Source organism: Lepidochelys olivacea (genome assembly GCF_965140295.1).
Source record: "Lepidochelys olivacea isolate rLepOli2 genome assembly, chromosome: 9".
NCBI lineage: Eukaryota > Metazoa > Chordata > Testudines > Cheloniidae > Lepidochelys > Lepidochelys olivacea.
The window spans coordinates 84495694-84507792 of NC_140419.1; the positions used below are offsets into that span (position 1 = coordinate 84495694).

General features: G+C 42.2%; 1 protein-coding gene across 4 annotated transcripts in view; it reads right to left on the reverse strand.

Moving 5' to 3' along the window:
- Window positions 1-1417: 1417 nt before the first annotated feature.
- Window positions 1418-12099, reverse strand: part of PAK3 (p21 (RAC1) activated kinase 3) — a 217470-nt gene continuing 206788 nt past the window's right edge. For all 4 annotated transcript variants that reach the window (XM_084638916.1, XM_084638918.1, XM_084638917.1 and 1 more), the window contains 3 exons: window positions 11812-12008; window positions 5360-5497; window positions 1418-4664 (listed from right to left, as the gene is read on the reverse strand). In XM_084638916.1, coding sequence (XP_084495042.1) covers window positions 4575-4664; window positions 5360-5497; window positions 11812-12008 — 425 coding nt within the window. In that variant the 3' untranslated portion in view covers window positions 1418-4574. The remainder of the gene's footprint in view (window positions 4665-5359; window positions 5498-11811; window positions 12009-12099) is intronic.

The window sequence follows — 12099 nt, forward strand, 5'->3', positions numbered from 1 at the left end:
GAGAGAACTATCGCTTTAGATCAAGGATGGGCATGAGCAATGAAGTGTTTTAAAGATACTTGAAGATCTCAAGATGCAGATGCTATGGTAGAAACCCGAGCAAGATATCAGAATGGTTGTCCTTGAAACACAGAGGTTGTCCTTTCCCTGGTCCTGAAAAATATGGATTAAAAATGAAGATACTTTCCCTGTCCAAGAGAATAACCATCTTGAAAGCTGGAGGCTTTGCTTCTGGGCCTTAGTCACTTCCCCCCACCGCCCATCTTTAAATTACTGAGTGTGAATGAATGATACTCCATTGGGGAAACATGCAGACTAGCGGTCTTTTATACAGCTCATAAAGGCTAATCTAGCTTTGCTGTGCATGCCCTGGTGTTTCAAGCAAAGCAACATTTCCTCCTGCCTTCACTGGTAGATTTTATGGAACCTCTCTGGCTTGTCAACCAATTCGTATGCAAACCCGCTGAGCAAAGAAATATATTTATTTACATGCTTAATGTACAGTATTGAGGAATATTCCTTATGTAGCCAAAACCATGACTCCATATGGGAAGTAACAACTACATAAGCAATTGGATATGATTTAGTATTTCCCTTCTTTAGTGACTGGAATGTGCTGGGGGCAGAAACTGGGGGGACTGGCTGATAGGAACTATAATGTTGAGGTGCTCTCACTAGCCTCAAAGAAACCTCAACAACAACAACAACAGAATAAATAAATAACTGAGTTCATCTGTGTACAGTGAGATTTGGCCAACCAGTAGCCACTGATGGAAAACAGACACATACATATTTACAAAAGCAGAAAGACACAACAGGTGATAACACAACCGTTGCCCGATACTGTGACCAAAACCTGAGAGCACTGTAAGATCCAGCAATTCCTCTCTGGCTCCTGTGAATGCATGCAGAAGCCCTGTTACATGTAAGGCTTTTTTTTTTTCCTTTTCCATTTTCTTAAATAAATAATCTGTACTGTGCTTCTCAAGCTTCCCTGATTTTACTGCTTTCTTGCTCCTGTCCTAGGACCTTTCGGAACCATGGTGAGCTAACGGCCATTTTCACACCTCAATATTATAGGGGACTGGAACAACATTTGAGACCGGGAAGTTCTTTACTGTATTATGAATTTAAAAATGAAATAGAAAAAGGAAATTAACCGGTCTATTAATACCTGGAATGAAAGTGTCTGAAACATGTACAGTATGTTTATCTTTATATATGCTTTTGGCAGGAGGAACAGCTTATCTCTAGTTTCAGAGTAGCAGCCATGTTAGTCTGTATTCGCAAAAAGAAAAGGAGGACTTGTGGCACCTTAGAGACTAACCAATCTATTTGAGCATAAGCTTTCGTGAGCTACAGCTCACTTCAATGCATCTGATGAAGTGAGCTGTAGCTCACGAAAGCTTATGCTCAAATAAATTTGTTAGTCTCTAAGTTGCCACAAGTCCTCCTTTTCTTTTAGCTTCTCTCTAATACTCCTTAAAATATATATAATTGCCTAAACCAGGGATGGCTCTCAATAAATGAGATGGTACCACAGACTTATCTGATTGTTTATATCTTTTTTGTTCTGCAAAGGCAATGCCTATCCTGATGTGCTATTTTTCAGTTCCGTAATTCACACACAAGGCCTGTCTCTTTCAGGATTGTTTTCCACTTCCAAGTCTGCCTCCAAATTCAGGAGGACATAAAAGCAGCTCCTATCTTTTTGCATCCACTGCCTTGTAGCATTTAGTGCCACAGACTCTCCCCAGTGAAGAGCTTTAGGAATGCTACTAGTCCCTTATAAAAAGGGACATAAAGTAATTGGTCCCTTTTACAGAGTACTCAGCTGGGCAATTATATCTTGTGCGCTGGTTGCAATCACTGGCAGGAACTGGATTTCTATTGAATCTTGTCGGCATGCTTGGAATTTTTTTAAAAAGTAAAATCTCTGGATTTGCTGCTGCAAAATAAAATATTTTTACAATAAAAATAAAATAAAAATTAAGGCCTCTTATTAAAGCAGTTGCATTTAAAAAGCCAGTGTCTACAATATTTCACACACTGGAGCACAAACGGTTCTGAAGCGTATATCTTTGATTATACCTTTTTAAATTCTTTCTTTGAAGGGTGGAGCTGGGATAAAAAGGCAAAATATTTATAGCTGAAAAAAACAACCATGGAAAAAACTCAGAGCAAATTGAATAGCATAACCTCCCCCCAAAAAGATTTGTCCTGGATGTCCACCAGAAATGCTCCACAGAAAGTGCTTTCCTTTCAAGGGACGGATGTCCACAGCTTTGTAGATACAAAGAAAAGAAAAAGCTACCCTGGAAATAGAAACTGTCACTTGCTCTTTTACTTCTTGTGTGGAATTTAAATTCATTTCATTCCGACTGATGCTTTACAAAATAAGGTTGGGCCTTCATGAGTTTGAATCACTGGATTTTCAAAGAAGCCTAAACTCCCATCCCCTAGATGTCTAACCTGAGTTGACAAAGACAAAAATGACCCCGCTGCAGAAAAAAGATCTTTACTTATTTGGGCATAAAACAAAAGCAAAAACTTGTTCTGCATCCCAGGAGACTGGGGAAAGTTATTTAACAGCTGAGTATGGTAAACTAACAAACACTGCCTCAGTCAAGCCCCACAGAAACTGAGGTGGACAAATAATGAGGGCCAGCCAGTTGGCAATATTAATGAAAGTCACAACCCAAAGATCTGACTAAAATCCAAAGCCAAAGGCTCAAGGCCTAATCCAGGAAAGGGCTGAGCACCCTTAACTCTTACTAACTATGAGTTGAGGATACTTAGCACCTCTGAGGAATGCTCAGCTCCTTGAAGTATCAGAAACTAAATGTGAAGTCACCTTGAGCTACATTCGAGGGTTTATTATTATTTTTACAGAGGCAGGCTCCCCACTACCAATACCCCATATCCTACTGTTGTTTCAAAGGGCTTTGATTTTTAAATGCAGTCTTAACCCTAAAATCCAGCAGCAAATATTCCGTACACGTTATTTTGCGAAGTGAAAGCCAACCACGTCTGTCCTCTTCACATAATACGAATTGTTTAGTTATACTATTCTGCTCCTTTACAAATAAATTTACTAGCCAGTACAATCCTCAGTCATTTCCAGCAATTATTCTCCCCTCGATATATACATACCAGCATTAAGGCGAGTTTGGTGCATGCATTGAGGGGAGAGTTAAATGCTGACCCAGTTTATGGCCTAAGAGTATTTATGTACGCTATTCTGCATTTCTCTTTCCCTCCCTTCACCTGGCACTACAAAACCTCTAGTTTAAATACATTTTCTCCACCCTCTTTTGTTGGATTGGCAGAGAGCTCATGCAGAACAAAATCGTGCAAACTCCTACTCACTGGAGTAGCCCCAACAAGTTCAATAGGATTATTCACATGACTAAGGGGCACTCACCGGAGTAACAGTTTAGAGCACTGGGGTCCCTAATTGATTGGGAATTTTACAGACGCTACCTGTCCCTTTTCAGCAGTCACAACCCAGCCAAGAGGATGGGCAAACTCAGTTCACAGAATCGCTAGGCTGAATTCTGCCCCTCCATTACATCGGTACAAACCCAAGTATAAATAGGGCTGCATTGGCGTGGAGGCAGCTGATAGCAGATTTTAGCCTACTGTTGGTTAGGGTCTCACGCTATGAACAGCTGGTGTAATCCCACAGGGCACTGAGTGCCTCCCGTCTGCAAAGGGGCTGAGCGTCCTCAGTTCCCTTCAGGGGAGTGCCCTTCCAGCTCACTGCCGGGGAAGTTGTGTGCTGAGCACTTTGGAGGAGAGATTCAGCACCTAGTAAGACTGGGCTGCCATTTTTATTACAGCTTTATATCAGACGAGTCCTTTCTGAACAAACTTGCTGCCTGTTCCGCTTTTCAGTTTACAAGAACCTCACCAAGGCAAAAGTACCATTGTTAATTGCACACATTGTGCTGTGAAGGACCCAAACTCTGCATGTTCACAGCTAAAAGGGTATATCTCAGCAGGATGCGATTCCTGCTCGGCGGGCTATTTAATTTTGGTTGGAAAAGCACCTTCACTTTCATCCTTCTCATCTAACAGTACCATGAATGGGCAAATACTAGCGAATGGGTTGTATTCAAAAGACAACTCGACCTGGAGGAGGTTTCTCAATGCAGGAGGACCCTTCTTCCATTCCAAACCAAACCAAAAAACTCAGAAAAGTGACTGTGAATCTTTAAGAACCAACCAATCATTTAAAAGTGAAATGCATAGGATGGTCACTGGGAGTCTCGCTACTGAGTTTGTTTGACCTTGGAGATGGCTGAGACAACAAGGCGATTTCTGGCCTGGCAGCTTGGTTTTGGGCCCTGTTTCATCTGAGAAATAAATCAAGGAATCAGAGAGCAGGAAGAAGACACGTGTTAGGTTTCTAGTCCTCGAAGAGCTGGAAAACAGCTGGCCTCCATCATGACTGTGACTGTTTGTTTGTCCTTATGTCTGCCTGTCCTGCAGCACAAGAATTGAGGTTTTACAGAGTTTTGTTCAGTCCTGCTCTGGAGGGAGCTGGCCTGGGGTAAAGCCAGTCCACAATGCTAGCGGCTGCTGTTCTTAATTGCTTCCTTTGCTGCAATGATGAGAGGAGTCAGGCTGGAGAGAGGCTTGGCTAATTTCAAAAATGGATGCTATTTAAAACAAAAACAGAAAGAAAAATTATTCATTATTTTCCATTCAAAGCCCATTTACCCTAACTGTCAAGCAGCTTTTTGGTTGTGCTTGCGCCATCCTGAGGCTCTAATTTTATTTAAAAAGACACAATGCTATGTAACTTTTCAAAACACGAAGGACAAATTAATCTCTGGTGCAATTCTAGTGACTCCAGGGATGAATTTGGCCCAATCTTATTTTAGGCCCAGATCCTGTATTCAGAACCTCTGAGGTGCAGGTTCACATCAGTTGCCTTTTGCATGAAGGCAAAATTCAGACTACAGGGTGCTGGGTGACAGAGTGCACATTGGCCTCTCATTTCTGGGGCCAGGCTCTCACCTCATTTACACTTATGTTTCAGATTTGGTTAACTTCAAAGGATTTCCTCCTTAACTGCACCCATGTAAGTGGAGGAACATCAGCCCCACCTCACGCCCCCTTTCCGCCGCCCCATTCAAATGCCATTAACTGGTTCTGAAAAAGAAAACTACACATGACAGACCACCTATTGGTAGTGTGAGAAGTGCCAAGCTTGACGTGTAATGCACAATGAAGATCCGACTACACCAACTCCTTGTGTAGCCAGTGGGGCTCCATATTTGGAGGATACAAATGCCACCACTTACATAGACTTTTCGCTTGCAATTGCCTCACACACCTGTGCCCATTTTACCTGCAAAAGCTCCTTGGCAGACCCTCGTCTGTCTACGTCCATCTCCAGACAGCGGTTCAGAAAGTCTCGGAACACAGCAGAGAGTCTCTCAGGATTTTGAAGTTCTGGGGTTCCATTAGTTGCTATCAGATACAAAGCCTAGAGAAACATTAAACCAGAGGGTTTAATCTATTTCTTTCAGAGTTGTCAACATCTAATATGTATTCCTGTTTAAGGCCAGGTCTACACTCGCAACTTTTGCTGGTAAAGCAATGTTGGTTACAGGTGTGATTTTTCTGTGACATTTCTATGCTGGCAAAAGCCCTAGTGTAGACGCATAAAGGGCTGTTGTCCATGCAGCTTACTGCATTTTCCTAATAAGCTATCCCAACAAAAGCAATTTTTTACTGGCATAAGTTGTGTCTGCAATAGGGAGGTTTTGGTGGTATAGCTACCCTGACAAAACATTTGAAGTGTAGACCAGGCCTAAACACATATTTCAAAGGTACTAGGAATAATTCAAATGCATCTCTGCAGTGCTCACTGTTCCCTTAAACACCACTTCCATATGACAGAGTGATGCAGTAGATACTTCCATTCATTCTGGACAACTGGATATCACTGTGATTTTGTATCATAACTCAAGTGCAGTGCAACAGTTCATCAATTCAGAGAGGAAAATAGGGAAATTTAGGAGTTGATTTTCAAAATATGCCTACAATTGCATGCCCACTTACCAGGTACACAAAGTAGATGGATAGCTGCATGGTACAAGTTGCTAGAGAGTAAACTGAAGGTTTTGCCAGCTGGGCAAGTGACAATAGGGCTCTGATCACTGGAGGGAGAGGGAGGGCAGTCTGGGACTGCTGGCTGAGCAAATTAGCTGGATGTTTTTGCAAAAGTATAGGAGAATGTCTACAATACAAAATTAAATTGACCTCACTTATGTCGGCATACAGCAGTCACAGTAATGATATCACTTGTGCATGTCTACACTTTGCTCCTTGTGTCGGTGGTGTGCGTCCTCACCACAAGCGCTTGCACTGACTGACCTGTCAGTGTGGGGCATTGTGAGACGGCTCCTGAAAGCCAGCAACAGTTGATGTAAGCAACGCAGTGTCTACACTGACACTACATCGACCTTGACTCTACACCTCTCGTGGAGTTGGAGTTATTAAGTCTGTGTAGTGAGCGAGTTACATCGACAAGAGCAAAATTTTAGTATAGACACTTACAAAGTCAGGTCAACTTAAGATGCCTTGCGTCAACCTAACTCTGTAGTGTAGACCAGGGAAAAGAAATTAATTAGTTAATGCAGACATTTCAACTGTAATCTTTGTTTCAGAGTATGCAACTGTCATAAAAATAAAGGGATGGGTAACCACCTTTCTGTATACAGAACTATAAAATCCCTCCTGGCCAGAGGCAAAACCCTTTCACCTGTAGAGGGTTAAGAAGCTAAGATAACCTCGCTGGCACCTGACCAAAATGACCAATGAGGAGACAAGACACTTTCAAAGCTGGAGCGGGGGGAGGGGGGATGGGGATGGACGAAGGGTCTGTCTGTCTGTCTGTGTGATGCTTTTGCTGGGAACAGAACAGGAATGGAGTATTAGAACTTGTTAGTGAGTAATCTAGCTAGAAATGCATTAGATTTCCTTTTGTTTAAATGGCTGGTAAATAAGCTGTGCTGAATGGAATGTATATTCCTGTTTTTGTGTCTTTTCGTACTTAAGGTTTTGCCTAGAGGGATTCTCTATGTTTTGAATCTGATTACCCTGTAAGGTATTTACCATCCTGATTTTACAGAGGTGATTCTTTTACTTTTTCTTTAATTAAAATTCTTCTTTTAAGATCCTGATTGCTTTTTCATTGTTCTTAAGATCCAAGGGTTTGGGTCTGAGTTCACCTATGCAAATTGGTGAGGATTTTTATCAAGCCTTCCCCAGGAAAGGGGGTGTAGAACTTGGGGGGATATTTTGGGGGAAAGACATCTCCAAGTGGGCTCTTTTCCTGTTCTTTGTTTAACACACTTGGTGGTGGCAGCATAGGGTTCAAGGACAAGGCAAAGTTTGTACCTTGAGGAAGTTTTTAACCTAAGTTGGTAAGAAAAAGCTTAGGGGATCTTTCATGCAGGTCCCCACATCTGTACCCTAGAGTTCAGAGCGGGGAAGGAACCTTGACGGCAACCCATTCAGATGAACGAGCTAGTTCACACTTCAAAAATGATTGTTTCAAGGAGTCTGAAGACTCAGAAAGATAAAACTATATCCATTATGCTTGTTTCACATTTTCAAGGTCATCTTCAGAACCCAAAGGTGCAGAAACATAATTGGAACAAAATAAAAATAAAGGTGAAAGCTAAGACTCTGGAGCAAGCTAAGAATTCAGTGGCAAGGGTTGAATTCCACAGCAAGTTCCATGGAGCCCTAAGCATCCACTGGGCCATTTGAGTGCACAAATATTCAGTTTGTGCACACAATCACATCATCAGCAAATATAAGCATGGCACACAATTGCACATGAATTTGTGTTCCTTCATATTTGAAAATACTGTCCTTAAGAAGATCATTAGACCCATATTACTTGTGGTCGAGGCCTAGAAAGTTGAAAACCTATAGCATAAGCCTATGACACCACTACAGGATGTTGTTATGACATTGACACTTTGAATCCTTACATAGGTTACAAAAGGGACCTATGAAACCCTACCAACTCTTCGCACTTGGACTTTCAGAATAGGAGGAGGCCTGGAAATCCCCCCCTCCCCCCAAAATGTTTCTGTTAAAATAGTACCAGTTCTGTCCTATTAGCATTCAAATAAACAGTGACCAAATCCACTATTTTTACCCTCTTAAACATAGAGCAAGGCTTTCTAGACCTAAAAGTTTGTTTAAAGCCCTATGGGCCACTTCATCCTTTTAAAGCAACTGCCTTACACAAGCAGATATTTGCTTTGATCTTAAAGGGTACTTAGAATGCCAGAACAGATTCAGGTTTTATTTACACCACTATCCATCCAGAGTAATTCGACTTCACGGATATCTCTGGATTTACACTGGTATCGTTCCAATCAGTGCCTCTGTGTCTGAGGACTGCTGAGTTCGTAGCTGAATTGATCATTTTTAGCTTTTACCACCTAAATGACTCCATCCGGACTGGAGACATTCCAGAGGTCAGATGACTTTTTGTTTCCAATGGACTTTAAAACTTACTGACCCCCTTCTGTTTGCTGTAGGCTAAGTATTGATATATGAGTTGCATCTACCCTGTCTTGAATTCCAAGTCAAACAGGAGCTGCAGGTTAAATGCAGCAGCCCTTTTAGAAGCTGACTCACTGTGCTGATTTCATCACAATACATGAGTCATGAAGAATAGTCATCCTTAGCCAGGCATTGCACCTTTTGAATATTTCAGGGGAAGGGAAGTGGGAAAGGAGGGAATTTTATCATTTAGGTCTTGCAAAGTAAGGCAGGGAAAAAAATGTCCAGTATGTAGGAAGGGAGTGGATTTCACATTGGTAGTAACTGAACTGTAAAGGGGCAGTAAGCATTTGGCATAGAAAAAAAAACAGGAAGGATTCAGCAGATAGTTATGGCTGCGATTTGGGAAAGTTAGATACAGACCTTATATGGGTCACGTCATACCCACATGTGTGAGGCTCAATTTATGAAGACTCTCAGGCTGGGAACTGTAGCATCCATAGCACTCTAGAAATATTTTGCAATTTTTGATGAAAACTAATGCAACTAGTGCAACAGGTGACTCATAGGATAAAAAAGAAGAAAAATGTTTTTTTTAAATTGAAGCTTGGGAGATCCAACATGGATTTAAAAGTATATTGCATTTTTGTGCCCCCAGGCTTGTATCTCAGGGCCTGAGTGCACGTCTGGCACAGTGAAAATCACCGGGAAAAGAAAGTCACACTATTGCAGGCTGTATTCATGAACTGGAAGCGAATTAGGATCTCCAGAAGCCAGGAAAGGGCACCTGTGCCATAGATTGTCTCTGAACACTTGTCTTTCAAAGTGGAATGAGTTTCCCCTGAGCTAGAAAATGACACAGGCTTTTGCATCAGGATGGCTATTAACTCTGTCCATGATTAATGACCTTTAAATGCCTTTATTATTTCTTTATACATTTATTTTGGTGCCAGCAACTAGAGCACCTGGGCACCTTGCATTATTAAAACAATTATTCACAAAATAAAGTATCAACCCTGCAGTTTAAAGCTTTGCAGAACTCCATGAACACAGACAAACTCTTAAACACAACCATTACAATGACCTATACATCTGCCAGCAAATTGGCCAAACAGGTCTATGCCTAGAAGCTCCCCAGACCACCCATGGGAGCTGGTTTCAGAGGCATGGACCTCTCACTGAGGATGCCCTGAAGAGTTTACTTCTGTGAATTAAGAGTGATCCAACAAATCATAACTTCAGCAGGGAGAGAGACCATCTCTTTGATTTAACCTGGGTGGGAAGAGGTATAACTGAATTTGAATGCAGTCACAGATGAGAAGCCTAATTAGCTTTGCAATAATTGATTTGCAGCGTCTAGAGGAATCCTAATTAGCTCGCTGATACCATATAGTAGGGAGATTGCAGCAGGTCAAAATCAGCTGCATTTCAGAGGGCCAGCTGGAGACTGCAGTGACGCTAATTTTCCTTGCCAGATTTTGGGCCAAATCCAGGGCATGAAGGTTTCTGCAAGGGTTCCCTGAGGAAGATGATGGGGTATGGAATCATTCTCCCCACAAAGGAGCAGAGCACATCTGGTTCTGCTCAGAGGCCACTGCTCTAGCACCAGGACTGCAGTAATAGTGACTACTGGCCTGCCCTTTTGGAGGTGGGGCTCACGTTCAGTGTAATTATCAATGTCCCTTCCCCCACAGTACCTCCATGCAGTGGTGCAGAAAGCACTGGACAGAAGCAGTCTGCAGGTGCAAGTTATTGTGTGCAAGTGAAAGTGCAGCCTTTCCACGCTTAGCACCGCACATCCCAAATCTGTGGCTTTCCAAAAGAATAGAGAACCTTTTGCAAAAGTTGCAACGTCGAGTTTGTTTAAAGCCCTATGGGCCACTTCGTCCTTACTGTTCTTTCCTTAATGGCAATGACCAACACAGTTTCTCCTCCAACGTTATTTTTGTTCATCTACCTGTTCTTTCAGAGGCAGCGGTCTGTGTGCTGATGTCTGCAGTCTGGGTATCACAGATCAGAACCTATGAATATGTCTACAGTGCAATAAAAGGCCTGCTGCATGGCCAAGACTGGCCTGGGTCAGCTGATGCTAGCTTGTGGGACCTGGACTCATGGGGCTATACAACTGCAGTGTAGATGTTTGGACTTGGGCTTGAGCCTGGGCTCTGAGCTCCCGTGAGCGGGGAGGGTCTCAGAGCCTGGGTTACAGCTCAAGCCCAGATGTCTACACTGAAATGTTGGGCTCCACTATTAGGGTTGCCAACCCTCCAGGACTGTCCTGGAGTCTCCAAGAATTCAAGATTGTCATGTGATGAAACCTCCAGGAATACGTCCAACCAAAATTGGCAACCCTACCCATTGCCTGAGCCCGAGTCAACTAACCCAGGCCCTGAGACTTGATGCCACATGTTTTTTGCTGCAGCATAGACGTATCCCGTGAGAGAAACCTAGAGGCCATGCTTTGTTCTGATATTCTCTCTACGCAAATCTAGAATTACTTATGAAATGTTAATCCATGGTCTGAATTCCTCCTAATGCCATAGGGAAGGGAGATACAAGCTGGACTTCCTCTGGTAAATGTGGGCTGCTGTATCACTCCAGGAATACATCCCAGGGAAGGGAGACCAGTGTTTAACTGGGTGTTTCATTCAGTGATACAATTAGGCAAGACTGTCCCTTAATATTCACTTATTTTAATATGCAAATTGATTAACGTAGGAAAGGACTAAATTTCCTCGGACAAAAATGTAAACTATTCCATAGTATAAATGCCCCAATTTTTTACTACCAGTATTTGTGTTGAAAGATAACCTTAAAACTGCACTTACTAATAAGTAATTACAGATTTCACTATAAGATAAGACATTTCATTTATTTAACAAATACACTCTGAGCTGTGTTTGGGAAAATTCTCCTTTTCCCCCTGTTCTGTTTGAAATTCTTTTCACAAGACTTCATCAGCTGGAGAAACTTGGAATCAGAAAGATTCTTGTCATCAGAGATACAGCAGAAGGAGATTTCAGAAAACAAGCAGACATACTGAGAATTTTAAACAGCTCTGAAGACAAAAATGACACATATTGAGAATAACTCCATGTCACTTATCTTCTGAGGTGCCATCATTTAGGTGCCTATAGCAACAGTATATACTGTTATGCTGCAATGATACTGTTGAAACAATACCAAGCTTGTGTGGTTTGGACAGGATTTTGTATCTAAAATTGGGACAGCAGAGAAGGACAGCGCTATATGATTCCACTTGCACCTTACCCTGAGAGGATTTTCATTAAGGTACGGGGGTTCTCCTTCCACCATTTCTATTGCCATGATCCCTAATGACCAGATGTCAACTTTGGGGCCATATGCTTTCCTTGTCACTACTTCAGGTGCCATCCAGTAGGGAGTCCCCACCATTGTGCTCCGTTTGCTCTGCTCAGGTGTGATCTGAGCACAAAACCCAAAATCAGCTGCAGAGAAGAAAAAAAATACTGTTAACGCCAACTTGGGCTATGAAGCAAACAAATACAAATAGTCCATTCTCTGCACAAGAATGCATCA